The 19,123-nt window shown below is 53.2% G+C and overlaps 1 protein-coding gene across 1 annotated transcript in view; it reads left to right on the forward strand.

Annotated features, from left to right (window-relative positions):
- Positions 1-2,819: 2,819 nt before the first annotated feature.
- The window catches only part of AP1M1 (adaptor related protein complex 1 subunit mu 1), a 29,695-nt gene continuing 13,391 nt past the window's right edge, over positions 2,820-19,123 (forward strand). The window contains exons 1-5 of the mRNA XM_042978475.1: positions 2,820-2,989; positions 8,363-8,519; positions 10,462-10,529; positions 12,070-12,200; positions 12,885-13,032. Of these exons, the coding sequence (XP_042834409.1) occupies positions 2,948-2,989; positions 8,363-8,519; positions 10,462-10,529; positions 12,070-12,200; positions 12,885-13,032 (546 nt within the window). The 5' untranslated portion in view covers positions 2,820-2,947. The remainder of the gene's footprint in view (positions 2,990-8,362; positions 8,520-10,461; positions 10,530-12,069; positions 12,201-12,884; positions 13,033-19,123) is intronic.

A 19,123-nucleotide genomic window follows, 5' to 3' on the forward strand; every position in this document is an offset into this window, starting at 1 on the left:
ACAGTCAGCCAGCCATCTTTTCTTGGATGAAACGGACTCCAGGGGATCAGGAGGTAATGCTAACACAGCCGGCAGCTTACAGACCCCGTGGGGCCCTACGTGAGCTCTCCTTCTGAGCTTCCTCCTGCTTGGGGCTTGCACTGTTTCTTCCAGAGCCTAGGGAAGCCATTTGTACTTTCTTGGCCTTCAGGTGCCTCCTCAGCCCCCTGGTGTGTAAGACCACACAGCCTGGAAATAGAACCACTGCCAAAGGCAAGGATGAAATGTATGCTTTGTCCCCGTCTGAGCTCCTGGCGGACTTACAGCCTCTGCCCCTAGTGCCCCCATTCCAGACGAGTTTAGAGGGTGTGGCCCTGGCAGACATCACTAATCAAACACAGCATTCTTTGTAATGGAACCCGGACACTGCCTGCCTCACTGCCCTCAACCCTAGGCTCTAAGCAGCCCCTGTGTTTATTCAGAGTGGCACATAACTTGTAGCCTGCTTGGCATTTCTGGCCTAAGGACATCTCAGGGGTGGCAGGACCTGGGCAGAGCCCTGGCACAGACAGTACAATACAGTCAAAGGGGAGGACCCAGGTCCTGGTGCTGGAGAGCCGTGATCTCTTTTGAGGACCTACGTGTTCCTACCTGATGAGGATCAAACTGCATATACTATTGGGAGGAAGTCTCTGTTGACATAGGTAGTGAAAGAATAACAAAATCGTGTTGGGTTTGGGGCTGTCACCTGGTGAAGAGAATAAAGCAAAAAACAGTTATTAAATAGAAGTCTGAGTGTCTTAATTATAAGCGGTTTGACTATCACTAGAAATGCTGCTTTTGGGATTTATTGCACATAAAGAATGTGCATGCTGCAAAATGACCATTCACCCTCGCTTTGGAAAAAAGTAGACCTGTTTTTTCACCTGTGGTATACAGCCCCCCCCCCCCCCCCAAGAGGTAATATACTCTCTCGTTAGCAGTGGCTCTTTTGGGTAGGTTCACCCATTGCCTCGCGGAAAGGCACTTTGAGGCCTTTTCCATCCCTGAGCCAGCAGTTGGGGTTTGTGAGCATGATGTGCTGTGAAAAGCACGTAGAATATAGATATTCCACCTCCCTGCCTGCCCAGTCTAAAGCTGAATGACCTCAAACGGCAGGATTTCTCTTCTGTGGATTGACTGCTCGTTTGGACAGTTCTGTGCCATGTGGTGTGGTTCACTTGTGTAGCTACGTTGACTTGCCTGGGGCCAGAAAGTCCAAGGTGGCATCTCATCCTCCAGAACCTTTCTCTGTGTTGTTTATTCCTTTGGCCAACACAAGTCACATTGCCAAACCCAATCTGGGAGAGAACTCTGGGCATGGACACCAGGAGATGTGGTTTATTGGGGGCCATCACTGCTAGTCTAGCACAGTTTCTCAAGCTCTTCTGGATGTTAGGCTCTCCCGGAGCATTAAGAACCACTGATGCTGGCTGGGGTGGTTCAGTCACAGAATTTTCAGAGCTCCTCAGACGATCCTAATGGGCAGGAAAGTCTGAGAAACCCTGACCTACCACAATGGGTATGATCTTTTTTGAGATGGTGCAGAGGTCAAATCTGGCTTACACATTAAATGTAAATACCAAGGATGAAATTCAGATATGACCTGAATTCCCCCACGTATGGAAAAAGGAGGTTACGCGTAACTTAGGTGTAGGGTGTGTTTACCGTGATGGTACTCTTCGTACCTGAGAGTTTGTTTTCTCAGAAGGCTTTTGTCCAGTCTGTTCCTCCCAGTCCCCCACAGTACTGATTTTAAACATCTAAACAAAATGCCTAGAGCAAGCCTGAAAGGAAATGCTCCATGGTAAGAGGGGTCACCTCTCCTGGGTGATTTTTCTTTTTGTCTTTCTTTTTGGGTGCAGTATGAGGCTAGGGTGTTTTACAAGACAATTGTCAAAAACCCTCTCCTGGCCATTTTGTGCAAGAATGCTTCCAGCCCAGGATTTACTTAGTAGTCATTAAATATTCCAGTTTTCTCCTCTGGATTTTCTTGCACTTCATCCTAAGAGGATATATTGGCAAAAGGCATCTTTCAAAACCCCAAAGGAGATAGGAGGGAAGATTAAAAATCAGGCAGGCAGCCCGAGTAAATGGTTTTGATACTGCAGGGTTGGGATTCCCAGAGCAAGTGATGGATGGTTCCGTAGGACAAAATGCAGGCATTTTGCCACAGCCTGAGTGTTCATAAAAGTGATGAGATACTCAATTGATTAATCAGGGGTCACAGTTTGCATCACCCACTGCGGTCACTAACTACAGAAATGAAATATGTGCTTTTCGCCTAGGTTCGGTGGGGCGTGGTTTTCAGATCATTCCAGGCAATAAACAAGCTCTGATGAGTGTTGACATTGACAGGTGATAGGTCGTGACCCTTGGTAAGACTTGATTGCCATTCAGAGTTTGACCTCTTTTCCATGTAACAACCACCTTACCCTCCCCCTATAAAGCATATTACAGTTGGTAACTGTATTTGTTTCCTAGACTCCCCCACCAGGCTAGGAGTTTCATGGGGCTGGGCCCCAGGTGGGGTTCCACCAACGGTATGTCACCTAACTTGGCCCACGAAGGCGGGGCGGGGTTTCCAGCTGCCCTGGCTTGTCTCTCCCCCTGGCAGCCAGAGAGGGCCTCGCTTCAATCAGCCCCGCCTAGCGCCGCCCAGGCCCGCCCCTCTGGGCCTTACTTCCGGGATGCCTGAGGCCAGAGCGGGAAATAAGGGCATATCGGACGTACCGCGCCTGCGCGTACCCGCCTCGCGCCTGCGCCTTCCTGGCAGCCCCTCCCCGACCGGACATAACGGTTCGCGCGCGGCTTCCCGGGCCGGAAGTGGAGGCGAACTGTCGCGGGGCACGCCCGGCCTTGCTCAACGCCCGGCAGTCCCCGCCGTCGCCGCCGCCCTCGGCAGTAGCCGAGGCTTCCCGCAGCCGTCATGTCCGCCAGCGCCGTCTACGTGCTGGACCTAAAGGGCAAGGTACAGATGGCTCCGCACCCTCCCCGTTGCCAGGCAACCGGCGGGGCCTCGCCCCTGGGTGGGGGGGTGAGACCCATCCTGTTGCTTGGTAACCGGCCAATGGGACCCACCCTAATCTTAGGCGGGGAGGTCTATAGACCTCACCTGAGGCCCCCACCCTGTTGCTAGGGTACCAGGCGGGGGCTTCGATCCACGAGCCCCGCCCTGTTGCTAGGTAACGCAGCTGCACTGACCCCTCCCCCACCATGGGCCGGGTTCTCAAGCCTCCGTGGGGGCATCCGGGAACCCGAGGCGGCGGGGAGAGCGGCCCGCATCAGGCTTCGAAGCCAGGACTGGCTCTCAGGTGCCGTGCGACCCTTGGCCCAAGGTGGTGAGGCGTGTCGGGGACAGTGTGCCCTCGGGCCAGCCCTGCCCCCTGTTTATCCTGTGACTTTTCTTTGCCAGTCCCTGTAAAAAATTTCTTAACGTTCAGTGTGACACCGAGTTACGAGGGTTGAGTGAAGTGGGTGATGGGAGGGCCATTTTACAGAGGGAGAAACTGAGGCACACAGGTGTGCAACTTGCCCAAGGTCACACCAGTTACAGAGTGGCAGGTCTAGGAGTCGGCTGGTATTTGGGGAGCACCTGCCAAGTGCCATACAGGGTTCTTAGGCTTGGGCTGCTTTTGGTGAGCAAAATCAGCTTTGTCCTTGTCCTTCTGGAGCTCACAGTCTGGTGGGAGAAAGGGACACTGATCTCACAAAGTACAAATCAGTGTTGGGTGCAGTGATGAAGCAGTGGCTGGGGGTCAGGGAGGGCTTCCGGGAAGGAGGGACAAATCTGGCTGAGACCTGAAGGAAGAGGTGGGCAATTTAATTAGGACCCAAGTGCCATTCCCCGGGGAATCTGGGAAAACCTCTTAGAGGAGGGATCTCCAAGCCTTTCACAGTGGGCTGCTGCTTTTTCCCCCGGTCCGTCCGATCTGGAAGGCAAGTGAGTATTGGCCTCTTGTATCTGGGAGTTACAGGAACAGTACAATGTTAACCAAGCCCCGCGTGGATCACCGAGAGAGAGAGAGAGGGGGGTGGGTGTCGGGCCTTGGTGGGGCAGGCAAGAGTTAGCTCAGAAGCCGTGGGGAGTGAAGAGGTGAAGTGGCTATCCCTTTCTGCTCCCCTCCGGAGTCCCAGGCTCTAGAACTTTCCAGGAGTCCCTTGAGTGGGTTGCCTGCCCTGGATGCCACCCAAAGTCAACAGCTAGTGAGGCCCGGTGCTGGGCTCCCTTCCTCAGGCCTCAGGCAAGGGATCAGTCACAGGGCACACCAGGGGCTGGGTGGGTGCAGCGTTCCCAGAGCCCTTGTGGCACGTGTTCTTGCTTCCGTCCTGGCCACTGGGTCCCCAGAGTTCCCAGAGGCTGCCTTATCTCAGATCACTCATTCAGCAAACATTTCCCGAGCATCTAGCATGCCACCAAGCCCAGTGCTGCCTATCTCACCGTGACTGTGGAGTTAGGGCTGAGTTCAAAACCCACCTCTGCTGCTCAGCTGTGTAACCCCAGGCAAAGTAACTTCTCTCTGCGCCTTGTTTCCGTCATTGCTCACCCGAAGCTTTTATGGTGTTGTTGTGCAGGCTCTCTGAGCGGACGCTTAAGACAGGCTCAGCACCCCCATGGCCCACAGTCCTGGTTAACCCCATCGAGGGCCTTGAGGTGGGAAGACACGTGGAAGCTGATGGGTCCAGGTGGTCAGATCTAGGTAGCTGCAAGGGCATGGACAAGGCCCCAGGTAATATGGTTGCCAACCTCGATTTTGGCTGCAGAAGTAGTTACAGAAGGCCACCTGGAAGAGGGAGGTGCCATAGGACCAGGTGACAGTCAGCTGGACAAGGAGTCACCGCAGTAGGCCTGAAGAGTCGGGGGCAGCCTGCTGGGGCTGGCGGGCCGGCAGCCTTGGGGAATGCTGGAGCCTGGAGGATGGCACCGGTGTGGCCGTGGGTGGTCGAGGATGTCCAGATGGGCGTGAGGAGCAGAGGGGACTGCTCTGATCCCAGGAAGGAGGAGCCACTGGAGGAGATTGAAGCCTCGGAGGAGCGTGATCAGACCTGCCTTTTGGGAAGCTCCCAGGGCAGCCGCGGGCTTGCCTCCCACTCTCAGCAGCCATCGTGCCGTTTGTTACTCCATGCCCTTGGACCTCAGGTCTTGAAAGGACCTTTTGTGCGGACCGTTTTTAGCAAAAAGTAAGGTAAGGCACATTAGGAAATTCACGACAACACGTCTGTCTGCCAGCCGCCCGGAACCTCTGAGCGCAAGGAAACCAGCATGGCCACATTTGGCTGCTAGAAGGCCGTCCGTGGACACTTCTTGGCCCTTATCTTTCTTGTTTCTCTGCAGTTTCTGACATCACAACCACACTCCTCAGCGGGCGTCCATTGGCCTCTGAGTTGCCGCTCTCTCTCGTTTTGCCCATTTCTGTCGAATCTCCTGGCCCCTCCCCTTGGATGTCGGCCCCTCCTGCTCAGGCCTGGGCGGCCCCCTGACACTGCCCAGGGTCTGCTCTGATTCTCTTCGGGTCTGCTCTGATTCTCGCCAGTGTGCCAGTGACTCGATGTGTGCCGCATCCCAGAGGACTGCTCTAGAGATGCATTGTTCTCTGGGACACCTCGGAGGTCCTACAGCTGCCACAAACCTGGCCTTTGCCCTGAACTCTCTCCCCAGACCTGCTCTTTCTCACCTGCTCTCTCTCCACCGCAGACCTGCTCTCTCCCACCTCATTGAGCGACACCGCCATCCATGAGACTGTCCTCATTGGAGACCTGGGCGTTATCCTGGCCTCCGTCCTCTCCTCACCTTCATGTTCACTCCACGGACATTTCCTGAGCACCCACTGGGGTCAGGCTCTGTTGTGGGCTCTGGACACAGCCGTGAATGAGGTGGAAGTGGTCAGTGTTCTCAGGGAGTGTTAGACTCTGGTGGAAGGGACAGACCATAAACGAGGACAGGGGTCATAGTGCAGCAGTGTAGGGGGCAGTGAAGGAAAAGTGGACAGGTTATGACCTTTCAGGCAGGGCAAGCAGGGAAGACTTCTTGGAGGAGGTGCCGTCTTTGGTGAGGCTTGAGAAATTAGAAGAGGCCCAGGCATCCTGGACAGAGAGAACTGCAAGTGCAAAGGCCTCGAGGCAGGAGTAGATGTGGACGGCTCAGAGAGCAGCTGGGGGACCAGGGTGGCCGGAATGGAGTGAGCTGGGGTGGGGGCAGAGGGGTGAGATGGACAGAGCAGCCGTGGGGATAGAGGTTTGTCACCTCAGCATTGCCTGTCTCCCTTCAACCTGTCCTCTGCTCTCTCACCTGGGGCCTGCGGCCCAGGCTCCAAGACCATCCTCACGCCCCCTCGACCAGTGCTCCAAGGTCTCCCCCTGGACTGCACCCCTGTTCTGTCCCGCGGCTTCAGCCACCGCCGTCCCTCTGCCTGTGTAGCACCTGTCCCTTCAGGCCTCAGTGTGAAGGTCACACCCTCGGGAGGCTCTCAGCTTCTCCTAAGTCGGCGTCCCAGTTCAGAGACCCTGTTTGTTTTGGTCACCTCTGGTCCCCGGGCCCAGCATGGTGTGCGGCAGAGGGGCCCGCGGTGTGTGCCGGGTGGGTGAGTGGACCTCTCCGGAGCCCTGGACATGAAGGCAAGCAAAACAGATGCTTCCTCTTTCCTTGGAGCACTAGGGGCCTTGAGGCTCCCTGCCAGCGGCAGTCCCCAAAGTCATATACCTGAGAAGGAAGGTGGGGCCTTGGGAAGCCCAGGAAAGCAGTGTTAGGGAGCAGAAGGGGCCGTGCGGGGGGTGAGAACTGGTTAGGATCTGGACTCAGCTTTGCTGGCTGTGACCTCAGGCGGCTGGTGCCAGAGTTCTAGGCATCACTGTGCATCTCTGTAAAAATAGTGGCCCCACCTCGTGGCCGGTCAGTATAGATTCTGGGCAAGGAGCACAGGAGAGGGGACATGGGAGTCCCTCAGTCCGGGCTTGGCTCTCCCACTGGGTGCCTAAGTGGCCCTAAGCGGCCTTGTGAACCTCAGCAGGAAGAGGGCACGGACCACGAAAGAGAAGCCAGGAAAGAGGTTCTCGTTTTGATTCTCTCCCTCTCTCCTGGCTTGAAACGACGACGACCATTGACGCAGGCGGCTCCCAGCTTGGTCAGCTCAGCAAGGCCGACCTCCGCACGTAGCTGGGCCCTGCAGCTGCTGCCCACATGAGCTCACGAGAGCGGCGTCAGCTGTAGGCGGCGTCTCCAGATGGAGCCTTGCTCAGCCTGGCAGAGCTTCAGGCTGCCTCCTTGTTCCTTCAGGGAGGCGTGATGGACGTGTACCCAGCTGCGTTTATTCCAGCACACAGCGTGGTGCGTTCGGTCATTGTATATACCCAGGAAGCCAGAAGCACACACCCTGTCACCCCCTAAAGCTTCCTCACGCCCCTCGTGTCCAGCCCGTTCCCAGAAAGCCACCGGTTTTCTGTCACCGTTGGTGAGGGTTTTATGTAAGTGGGTTTTATGTGGGACAGGATATGGGACTTGCTGTCTGTTGTCTGGTGGCTCACCTGCTGTGGCTCGAGTCAGTGGTCTTTCCTTCTCGTGGCTGAGTTGCGTTCCGGATGGACACAGTTCTTGTTTCTGGTCGCCTGTTGAAGGACATTGGTGCTCACTCTAGTCTGGATCCGTCGATCGATCTGTTTATCTATTTATAAAGTTTACTTATTTATTTAGAGAGAGAGAGAGCGTGCGTGTGCATGAGCTGGGAAGGGGCAGAGAGAGAGGGAGACGGAAAAGATCCCAAGCAGGCTCAGCGTTGTCAGCACAGAGCCCAACGAGGGGCTCGAACTCACTAACCATGAGATTATGACTTGAGCCAAAATCAAGAGCTGGACACTCAACTGACCGAGCCACCCAGGCGCCCCCAGTCTCTGGGTCTATTTAAAATAAAGCCGCAGCGAACGTTTGTGTGCGAGTCTTGGCCACAGGTGGCTTTTAGTGGATGTGAACACTCAGCAGTGTCCCCTGATTGGGTACCCTGACACAGGCAGAAGAGCAGAGTGCATTAGCGTAGGAAAGGCCCTGAGAAGGTCTGCAGTGAGAACCTACAGGATGTTGTTTTCACCTGGCATCTCCCAGCTGACTGAGTTCTGGACTGCGACCTCGTATTGCTTTCCCCCGCGAGTTGGCCCCTGTGGAGTTCACTCTGGGAAATGCGCTCCTTGAGGGATTCCCTGGGGGATAGAGGTCAGCGCGGCCTGGAGTCTCTGATGGCCAGGGGTGTGAGTGGGGTCCTTGCGGCAAGGGAGGTTGGCGCGTCTCACGCCCCACCGCACGCATCTGGCTGTGGGCCTCCAGATGGAAGCAGCCTCACCTCCCACCCCCGCCTAGGTGCTCATCTGCCGGAACTACCGTGGCGACGTGGACATGTCCGAGGTGGAGCACTTCATGCCCATCCTGATGGAGAAGGAGGAGGAAGGGATGCTGTCGCCCATCCTGGCCCACGGGGGAGTCCGCTTCATGTGGATCAAGCACAACAATCTGTATCGTATCCCTTTGCGGGGGAGCCCCCCGGGGGCCTCCTGCGTGGGTGTGTGCGTGTGCGCGTGTGTGGGCCCGCAGGCAACTGAGAGTGGCCGGCACCTGGCCTAGCCTGGCCCGGGGCTGGCTCGGGCGCAGCAAGGGCCGTCGGGCACACCCTCCCGGAGCTCCCTGCGGCCTGAAGAGATGAGCGGAGAACACGGTGGCAAGTGTGACAGGAGCTGGGCGAGGAGAGGGTGTGGCAGGGGACCTCATCTAGTCTGGGAACCCAGGAAGGCTTCCCTGAGGAGGTGACATCCAGAGGAGCCCTGCAGGAAGGCCAGGTGTCCACCATCCAGAGCAGTGGGCAGACGCCAGGAGCGATAGACCTGGGCAGAGGCTCTGCAGAAGGAACAAGCTCATTCTGGAAGCTGCAGGAGGGGTGGCAAGAACACCGGGAAGGGGTATGTGGTGGGAGCAGGCCCAAGTGGTCAGCAACGCTGCGGGGTCTCGAGGGACGTCACCGTAGATGTGATGAGAAGCCTTCCGGGGGTTTCAGGCGGGGGGTGGTGACACAAAATCAGATTTGCATTTTCTGAAGGTTTCTGGCTGCTGAGCAGAGGCCAGGCTGCAGGGAAGCCGGAGTGGATGTGGGGAGGGGGAGGGGGCCAGAAAGGCCCGGTCGGACTGTCTGGGTCCCTGAGGTCCAGCTCCTGCCCCGCCTCTGTTTCTCCCTCACCTCTCTGGAGGGCCCGGGGGGCTGCTCGCAGAGTGCTCGGAGAGAGTACTGCAGGTGGCTTGGAACCCGGAAGCTGGACGACTGTGAAGGCGCCCGGGTCTTGGGGGGGGGGGGGGCAGGGGGGAGGGATGTCTGGGGGGGGGGGTGGTGTGAGCCCAGCGGGAGCCGTCAGACCAGTTTCTGGTTGGGCCCTGGCTCCACGTGTGGGCAGCGGGGAGGAGACAGCAGTGGCTCACCCCTCCAGGTGCCGCTGCCCGGCGCCCCCGGCGCCCCCAGCCTCCCCGGCCTGTGGCTAGTTCTGCTGTCCGGTGACGGTCTCCGGCCGGCCCAGCCTTGCGGTGCCCACTGGTCCTCATTAGCACCCCGAAGGCATGCTACCTGGGCTGGAGGCACAGCACCTGATACCTGGGTCCCGGCTCCAGGCAGGAAGTGAGGTGGACGTGGCCCCTGCTGTCCCTGTCACCTGCAGCTCCCATCTCAGCCCTGGGGCCAGGCGGCCCAGGCCTGTCATGAACGGCCACGGCCAGGGCGCAGCCCGTGTGCCTGCGGGGGAGGAACCGGCCTCCCCGGGGGGCTCGAGGCCCTTGAGGGAAGGAGCAGGGAGTGTTCAGGACATGCTGCCCCGTGATGACGTCGGAGGGGAGTCTGTGCCACGCACTTCACACACATTGCCTCAGCGACTCTGCTGCCGGGCGCCCATCAAGCAAGTGAGAAAATGGGGCTCCGTTAAAAAGGTTTGCTTTAGGGGCCAAGGCTTGCAGGAAGGGCCAGACCCAGCGTTGGCCCTGGCTGCCTCCTCTGGAGCCTGCTGGGGGTCACACAAGCCGTTGGCTTCTGGGGAAGGACCAATCATCGCAGTCCTGCCTTCTGCTCCCAGAATGAGCCGCACGCTGCCTCCCCACCCTGGGCTAGAGCTCTCAGCGCAGATATCACCTCCTCAGGGCAGCCCCCACCCCGCCCCAGCAGCTGGGGTGGGCTCTCGGTGCCCCCTGCTGCCTCTCTGTCATCGAGCGCTTCCTGGGGTTTGGGACCATGTCTGGCGACTGCCTGTCCCGGGCCTGGCTCCGACCCAGTAGCCCACTGAAGGCCTGGTGAATGGTCGGGGGTGGGGTGGAGGGAGGTTCTGAGCCGGGGGTGGGGGTGGGGGTCCTTCTGAGACGCGGGCTGAGTCGGGGTCTGTGAGGCAGCAGTCTGGGCCTCTGAACTCTCCTTAACCGTGGCCGCCATGCAGTGGTTGCTACCTCCAAGAAGAACGCATGTGTGTCGCTGGTGTTCTCCTTCCTTTATAAGGTGGTGCAGGTGAGTTGACCCGAGGAGGGGTGTCAGTCGCCCTGGCTTTGCTGTGTGCTCGAGGGCTGGAGCACTCCTGGGGAGTTCCGGGGCTGGAACCCCAGGGAATGGGATGTGTGTGGGACTTTATGGCCTTAGCGTCCCTCTGCCCTGACGAGGGGAGGAAAGCGAGCAGGAGGTGGAGCTCAGGGCAGGTCGGTGCGCCCGGACCTCAGGAGGGACAGGTACGCCCCACAGCTGGCTGTGGGAGGGTGGAGGGGGGCCTGCCGAGAGGCCGAGTTTAGGGAGGCAGGCTAGCCGGGAGGAGGGCAGAGCAGCCAGTTCTGCGCAGAGGAGGGGAGGCGCGAGAGCAGCACAGGCAGAGGCCCTGGGGCCACAACGCGTGTGGTCCGGTCGGGAGCATCGGGCTGGCCAGAGTGCCTGGGGCCCGTGGGGGGCTGCGATCAGCAAGGGGTGGGTGGGGCTGGGCTGCAGGGTTGGGGGCAAACAGGACTTAGTGAGGAGTTTTGATTTCGTTCCTGACGAGAGATGGCGGGGGACTTTAAGCGGGGGACTGATGAGACCTGATTGGAGTTGAGATCGGCTCCGTGGCTGCTAAGTGGAGGAAAACTTGAAGGCAACAAGGAGGCCAGCGAGGAGGTTGCTGCAGGCTTCCAGAGCAGAAATGGAGGGACCGGGCTGGGGCAGGAGCCGTGGGGTTGAGGGAAGTGGAGAATCGGACCCGGGAGGCCTGCGGTGAGCCCTCAGGTGGTACCACGTGCAGCTAGCTCAGGAGTCACTGGTGCTGAACACGGGGGGACTGGTCTGGGCCGTGGAGACACGGGGGCGGGAGAGTATGTGTCCCCCTGGGAAGCCCTGAGTGCAGGCTGAGGAGTAGGCTTTCGTGCCAGGGCGGTGGCCCTGTCGCAGGAGTAAAGAGGGGCACCGGCAGGTCCGAGAGGGTGGGGAGAACGTTCTCCTTCCTGCTGTGTCTGGCATTTCCTGTCTGCCTCCGTGACTTTCCTTCGGTGCGGGTGCTAACGAAACTTTTCTCCCTTCCCTCGTTCGGTCGACTTAATTTTCTGTTGAACTGGGGGACATGTGTCCGTGGCCCAGGGGGCTCGGAAGAGTCCGGAAGAGCCACTGGTTCTGTCTCCAGCGGCTCTTGCCCCTCACCTGAGTCACTTGTAGCTCAGAGGCAAAAGGTGACCGTTCACGGCAGGGATTGAAGAGAAGCTCAGATGGGGCCCTGGCCAGACTGGGGGTGACTGTCAGGGAGGAGAGGAGAGAGGGACCCTCGGGAGTGGAGATGCAGGGCTTCTGACCAGGCCCCCGGAGGACGCCCGCACTGCCTGCAGCCCGCGACTTGCCTCACGGGCAGCCGTCGCTGTCCTGCCGCGGCCCCTGAGTCTGAGGTCGTGTCTGTGGCATGTCGCCAAGCCTGGAACGTGGGTAGATGCAGCTTGTGGGCAAGAGGGCTGTTGGTTCTGGGCCCCGGGGCATGAAGGACAAGTGGGTCTGTGCGGGCGGTCCCCCTCCCGCGTCTCAGCCCCCCGCCGCCCCCGCCCAGGTGTTTTCAGAGTACTTCAAGGAGCTGGAGGAGGAGAGCATCCGCGACAACTTTGTCATCATCTACGAGCTGCTGGACGAGCTCATGGACTTCGGCTACCCCCAGACCACCGACAGCAAGATCCTGCAGGAGTGAGTGGGTGCGGTGGGGACCCAGGCTTGGGGCTGGGGGAAGCGAGCGTGCCTTCACGCCCTGTGCCGCCACCCTGTCTCCTGGCCTTTGTGGTTTCTGTTGGGCGGTTTTGGATTCTTGGCCGCTCCGCGTCCCTGCACAGCGTGAGCATTGTTCAGGGCGGTGCACTGGATGCCTGGGTATCAGGGAGTCACCGCCTTTGTTTCCGCTCACGTAACTGAGGCTGAGAGAGAAACGCGTCCTTCTTCGCCATCCTGCCCTTCACACCGGGGCACACGGATCAAGCACTTTCTGTGAACCCAGCCCCGCGGGAGCGGCTCCCCTTTTCTCCGTCAGAGGCGCCGCAAGGGTTACTCAGAGAACTGGCCCACTGGCCCGCGCCTGCGTCTCCTGCTGTTGTTCCCCGGGGGGGGGGGGGGGAAGGGGTCGCCAGCTCCCCTCCAGGGACTCAGTCCCCTCTGCACGTGGCCGTGGCAGCTGGCGCACACTCCCTGTGGTCCCGCCCGTGCCGGCTCCTTGCCCCTCCCCCACCCCGGCCTAAGTGAGCGCTCTGCGCTCCTGGTCACTTGAGTTCTTTGGGGCTTTTTGGAAATCCTGACATTCTTGTATAAAGCGGCCCAGGTGAAACTGGAGCCTGCCACCGGGAGGGGCTGTTTTCGGAATGTCTGGGCCTGGTCCCACAGGTACATCACCCAGGAAGGCCACAAGCTGGAGACGGGGGCCCCGAGGCCCCCAGCCACCGTCACCAACGCAGTGTCCTGGCGGTCTGAGGGCATCAAGTACCGGAAGAACGAGGTGTTCTTGGACGTCATCGAGTCCGTCAACCTCTTGGTAGGGCTTCCTCTCCTTTCTTTTCCTCTGGTGGAAAAATGTTGTCTTCTCCACGATTGACGTGAGAACAAGCAGACTTTGAACAGCAGCAGAGCCCTGGGAAGCTGTTACTTTCTGGGTGACGGCAGATCCGCAGCAGTCAGGCCGCGCTGCAGCTGGCGCTCGTTCAGGCTTCCTTAGCTTCTGTTCTTGTTGGGGGTCCACGCAGGGGCCTTGTGGGCGTTGCTGTGTAAAGCAGGGGGGAGGTTGGAAAGCGCAGGGCTCCGTATTCAGAAAGACCGCCTCACTCACGATCCACTGTCCTTTTGGGCCTCACGCTGTAAATTCACAAACGCGTGTGCGGTCCTCCCGTCGCACTGAGAGCGGTCGCGGCTCTCCTGCAGCTGGTTTTCTTAGGTTTCTTTTCTGTTTGTGCGTGTTTGCTTTTTCCTTTGGTTTTATTTTTTAAGTTCTCACTAAGTCGAATTGACCTTTTTTGCTATTAGTTTTAGCCCACATAGAGATTCTTGTTCCCCTTTGCCGTAATCAGGATACGTGTCACCTCTAAAACCTCCCTCCTGCCGCCTCTCCACCCCCTGGCAGCCGCTGCTCCGGTCGCGTCACGCGTCGCTAGCCAGTAGGCCCCATGCTCCACGCCGCCTCTCTGCCAGCCCGCGCGGCCTGGGCCCGGGGGTCCTGCTCCTGACTGGCGTCGGAGCGCCACATCCCAGTGCCCGTGTCGTTCACCTTCATCTCCTCCCATAGGTGTTTCTCGTCTCACCTGTCACAAGAAGGGCGGGTACAGGTATTAGCGCGAGCGAGCGCAGTCACGTACCTTGTATAACAGTTTGTGGTTATAACTGTCCCATTTGATCTTTGTTGCTCTTCTCTTACTGTGTGTAACTTACGTATTAACCTGTATTACAGATATATGCGTTTAGGAGAAAACATAGCACGTGATGAGGGTTCCCAGGCATCCACTGGGGGTCTTGGACCGTCTCTCCTGCAGATAAGGCGGACTCCTCTAATGTTGTCTTGTTGAGGTTGTCATATGCGTGGAATCCCAGAGTATGTGACCTTTTCAGTCTGGCTTCTTCCACTAAGCATAATGTCTTTGAGACTTATCCAAGTTGCTGTGTTTATCAAGAGCTTGTTTCTTCTTCTTTTTTTTAACGTTTATTTATCATTGAGAGACAGAGAGACACAGAGCGTGAGCAGGGGAGGGGCAGAGAGAGGGGGAGACACAGAATCCAAAGCAGGCTCCAGGCTCCAAGCTGTGAGCACAGAGCCCGACGCGGGGCTCGAACTCACAAACCGCGGGATCATGACCTGAGCCGATGTCAGACGCTTAACCAACTGAGCCACCCAGGCGCGCCCCGCCTGTTTCTTCTTATATCCACTTGTATTTATTTTATTTTCGGAACCACACTGTGTTTATCCATTCACCTCTTGAAAGACTTTTGGGTTGTTTCCAGTGCTGGGCTATTGTGAGTGGAGTTGGTATAAACATTTCGTGTGCAGGTTTGTGTGTAAACGGAAGTTTTTCTTTCTCGAGGGCAAATACCCAGAGTGGGATCGCTGAGTCACGTGGTAAGCGTACGTTTAACTTTCTAAGAAACCGCCAGACCGTTTTCCAGAGTGGCTGCTCCGTTTTTGCCTTTTCACCAGCAGTGGATGAGAGCTCTGGTGGTTCTATATCCTCGAGCACTGTTTTGATTTTCTCCATCTTGATAGATGTATTGTGCTAGCTCATTGTAGGTATAATTTGCAATTTCCTGATGGGTGATGATGTTAAATGCGTCTCTATGTGCTGCTTTGTCATCTGTATTTCATCTTTGGACAAGTGTCTTTTCATGTCTTGTGAGCATTTTTAAATTGGGTTGTTTCTTTTCTGATTGTTGCATTTTGAAAGTTCTTTATGTATCCTGGATAGAAGTCTCTTGTCAGATACGTGATTTGCAGGTATTTTCTCCCAGGCCATCACTTGTCTTTTCATTCTTTTGGTACAGTGTCTTTCACAGGACAAAAGTTTTTAATTTTGAGAAAATCTAATTACCGATTTTTTTGTGCGTGTGCTTTTGGTGCCACGCTGCCGAACCCAGGGTCATGTAGGTTTTCTCCTGAATTGTCTTCTAAAAGTTTTCTGGTTTTACATTTAGATCCATGACCAACTTTGAGTTAAGTTTTATATAAGCTATGAGGTTTATGTCCATTGTGTGGATGTAGAACAGTGTTCTGCAGTTGTTCCAACATCATTTTTTGAAAAAACTACCCCTTTCTCCGTTAAACTGCCATTGTATTTTTGTCAAAAATCAGTTGGCCGTATTTTGTGAGTCTGTTTCTGGACTCTCTTCTGTTCATTCATCTGTATTATCTATTCATTCACCAACACTGCACTGTCTTTGACAACTGTAACTTTATTAAGTCTGAAAATCAGGTAATGAGATCCTTCCAGCATTCTTCTTTTTTCAAAATTGTTTTAGCTATTTAGTTCCTTTGCATAAAATATTAGCATCAGGAGGTATCTGGGTGGCTCAGTCAGTTGAGTGTCTGACTTCCAATTTTAGCTCAGGTCATGATCTCATGGTTGTGGGATTGAGCCCCACATGGGGCTCTGCACTGACGGCTCGGAGCCTGCTTGGGATTCTCTCTCTCCCTCTCTCTCTGCCCCTCTCTCGCTTGTACGCATGCACACATTCTCTCTCTCTCTCTCAAAATAAATAAATATATTTTTAAAAAGTTTAAAATGTTAGCATCAGCTTGTCTGTGTCTACAAAAAAAATCCTGCTGGATTTTGATTGGGATTTTATTAAATAACTATTAAATAATCAGTGTGGGGAGTGCCTGAGTGGCTCAGTTGGTTAAGCATCCGACTTCAGCTCAGGTCATGATCTCGCAGTCCGTGAGTTCAACCCCTGATTCAGGCCCTGTGTTGACAGCTCGGAGCCTGAGCCTGCTTCGATTCTGTATCTCTCTCTCTCTGCCCCTCCCTGCTCACACTGTCTCTCTCCTCTCTTTCACAAATAAACATTAAAAAAAAATTTTTAATAAGTAATCAGTGTGGAAAAGAATTGGTATCATTAGTATATTAAGTCTCACAACCCACAAATGCTGTATGTCTCTCTAGTTAGGTCATCTTTTTTTTTTTTTTTTTTTTTAACATTTATTTATTTTTGAGAGACAGAGACAGAGCTTGAGTGGGGAAGGGGCAGAGAGAGAGGGAGGCACAGAATCTGAAACAGGCTCTAGGCTCTGAGCTGGCAGCACAGAGCCCGACGTGGGGCTCAAACTCATGAACTGTGAGATCATGACCTGAGCCGAAGTTGGGCACTTAACCGACTGAGCCACCCAGGCACCCCTAGTTAGGTCATCTTTGATTTCATTCATAAACATTTGGTAATTTTTACCATGTATATGTTATGTTAGAGTTATACTTAAGTATTTCGTATTTTTGAAAGTATCATAAATTGTATATTTTAGATTTACTTGGTAGAAGTCACTTGTGAAACTATCTGAGCCTAGAGATTTCTGTTCCAGAATATTTTTAACTACAAATTTCAATCCTGTAATAGTTATAGGATTCTTCGGGTCTTCTGTTTCATCTTGGGTGAGTTTTGGCAGTTTATTGTTTTTAAGAAGCTGATCTACTTCATCAGAGTCATTGAGTTTATGTGTATAGTGTTCTCTGTAGTATTCCCTTGCTGTCTTTTTAATGTCTGCAGGGTCTGTGCTGATGTCCCCTCTTTCATTCCTGATATCAGTCACTTATGTCATATTTTTTTTTCTTTGTCAGTCTTGTGAGAGTTTCATCTATTTTATTGGTGATGAATTGGCTTTTACCAAGAATTGACTTTTGATTTCATTGATTTTCCATTTTCAATTTCATTGATTTCTGTTCTTGGCTCTAGTATTTCTTTCTCTGTGATTTGAGTTTGTTTTGCTCTTCTTTTTCTAGTTTCTTAAGTTGGAAGCGAAGATGCTGATTTGGAATCTTTCTTTTCTAATATAAAGATAATGTCGTACATGTGTAAGCAGTGCTTTAGCTACGACCCATAATTGGTATGTTAGATTTTCATCTTCAAAATATTTTCAAATTTCCCTTGAGACTTCAGTTTTGACTCATGGATTATTTATTTATTTATTTATTTATTTATTTATTTATTTATTTTAATGTTTATTTTTGAGAGAGAGAGAGAGAGAGAGAGAGAGCATGAAGAGGGGAGGGGCAGAGAGAGAGGGAGACACAGAATCCGAAGCAGACTTCAGGCTCTGAGCTGTCAGCACAGAGCCCGACATGAGACTCGAACCCACCAACTGCGACATCATGACCTGAGCTGAAGTTGGACTCCTAACTGACTGAGCCACCCAGGCACCCTGACTCATGGATTATTTAATGAAAGTGTGTTAATTTTTAAATGTTTACCTATTTTTCTGTTACCTTATTGTCGTTGTTTTTTTGTTTTTAATTTAATTACATTATTGTTCAAGAATATACTTTCTATGCAGTGCCTAGGTGACTCAGTCAGTTAAGCATCTGACTCTTGGTTTCGGCTCAGGTCATGATCTCATGGTTTGTGAGTTCCAGCCTTACATCGGTCTCCATGCTGACCATGTGAAGCCTGCTTGGGATTCTCTCTCTCAAAATAAATAAACTTTAAAATATATAAGTATACTTTTTATAATGCCCATTCTTTAAAATTTAAGGTTTGTTTTAGTGACCCAGAATGTGATCTCTCTTGCCAAACGTTCTAGGTACACTTGAAAAAAATATATATTTTGCTTTTGTTGGGTGGACTGTTCCGTAATTGCCAATTAAATCCTGTTGGTTAGTGACATTTATTTCTTCTAGCTTTTCTTACTCATTTTCTGTCTACTAGTTCTGCCTATTATTGATAGCGTTAAAAGCCCCAGCTGTTAATTGCAGATTATGTCTTAGCATATTTTGAAGTTATGCTGTTAGGCACAGGCACATTTAGGATTCGTATGTTTCCTTGATGAAATGACCCTTTCTTTTTTCATTGTATAAGGTCCCTCTTTATCCCTGGTAATTTTTTTGCTCTGAAGTCTATTTTGCTATTAATATTGTCACTCCAGAGATTATTCCATCAGTGTTTACACACTATGTGTTTTTCTATCCTTTTACTTCTTTTTTTTAATCCTTTTATTTTTTTGAAGATTTTATTTTTAAGTAATCTCTACATCCAACATGGGGCTTGAACTCATAACTCCAAGATCAAGAGTCACACATTCCACTGACTGAGCCAGCTAGGTGCCCCTATCCTTTTATTTTATTTTTTTAAAGTTATTTAAATTCTAGTTAATATACACGGTAATGTCAGTTTCAAGTATACAGTGTAGTGATTCAGTACTTCCATACATCATCCAGTGCTCAAACTGGGTCATTTTTTTAACATCCATTCTGGCAGTCTCTGTCTTTTAATTGATATGTTTAGAGCATTTATACTTACTGTAACTGTTAATTTGTTAGATTAAAATGTCTGCCATTTTATTGTTTTTGTTGCCTCTGTTTTTCATTCCTTTGTTTTTTTTTTTTTTTCCTATCCTTCCATGGTCTGTTTGAATGTTTTTAATATTCCATTTCATTTCTTTATGGTGGTTGTTACCATATCTCTTTATATAGTTGTATCTAGTGGTTGCTATAAAATGCATACTTACCTGCTTAGAATCAATATTTCACCACTTCACTTGGAATCCAGAAAGTTTCCTACCCCTCAATGCTAGAGCTGTTTTATACATTAATCTAGATGCATTGGAAACCACCTCCGACAGTGGTAAGATTTGTTGCTCTCAGTTCTCAAACATGCTTTAAAGCAGTCAAGACAATAACCCATTTAACTCAGACATTTGGCACTTCTGTGGCTCTCCCTCGATTTCCTGACTTTTCCCAGGTTTCCTTCCGGTATCATTTCCCTTCTGCCTAAAAAGCTACTCTTAGCTGTTCTTTCAGAACAGGTCTACTTTGCTTTTCCTCCATCTGAGAATGTCTTCGTTTCTGCTTCATTCTGAAGGATATTTCAACTGGATACAGGTTCTGGGTTGACAGTTGTCCTTTGGCTCCTTGAAAATGTTGTGACATTCCCTCCAGGTTCCA

Source organism: Panthera tigris, chromosome A2 (genome assembly GCF_018350195.1).
Source record: "Panthera tigris isolate Pti1 chromosome A2, P.tigris_Pti1_mat1.1, whole genome shotgun sequence".
In the NCBI taxonomy this organism is placed as follows: Eukaryota; Metazoa; Chordata; class Mammalia; order Carnivora; family Felidae; genus Panthera; species Panthera tigris.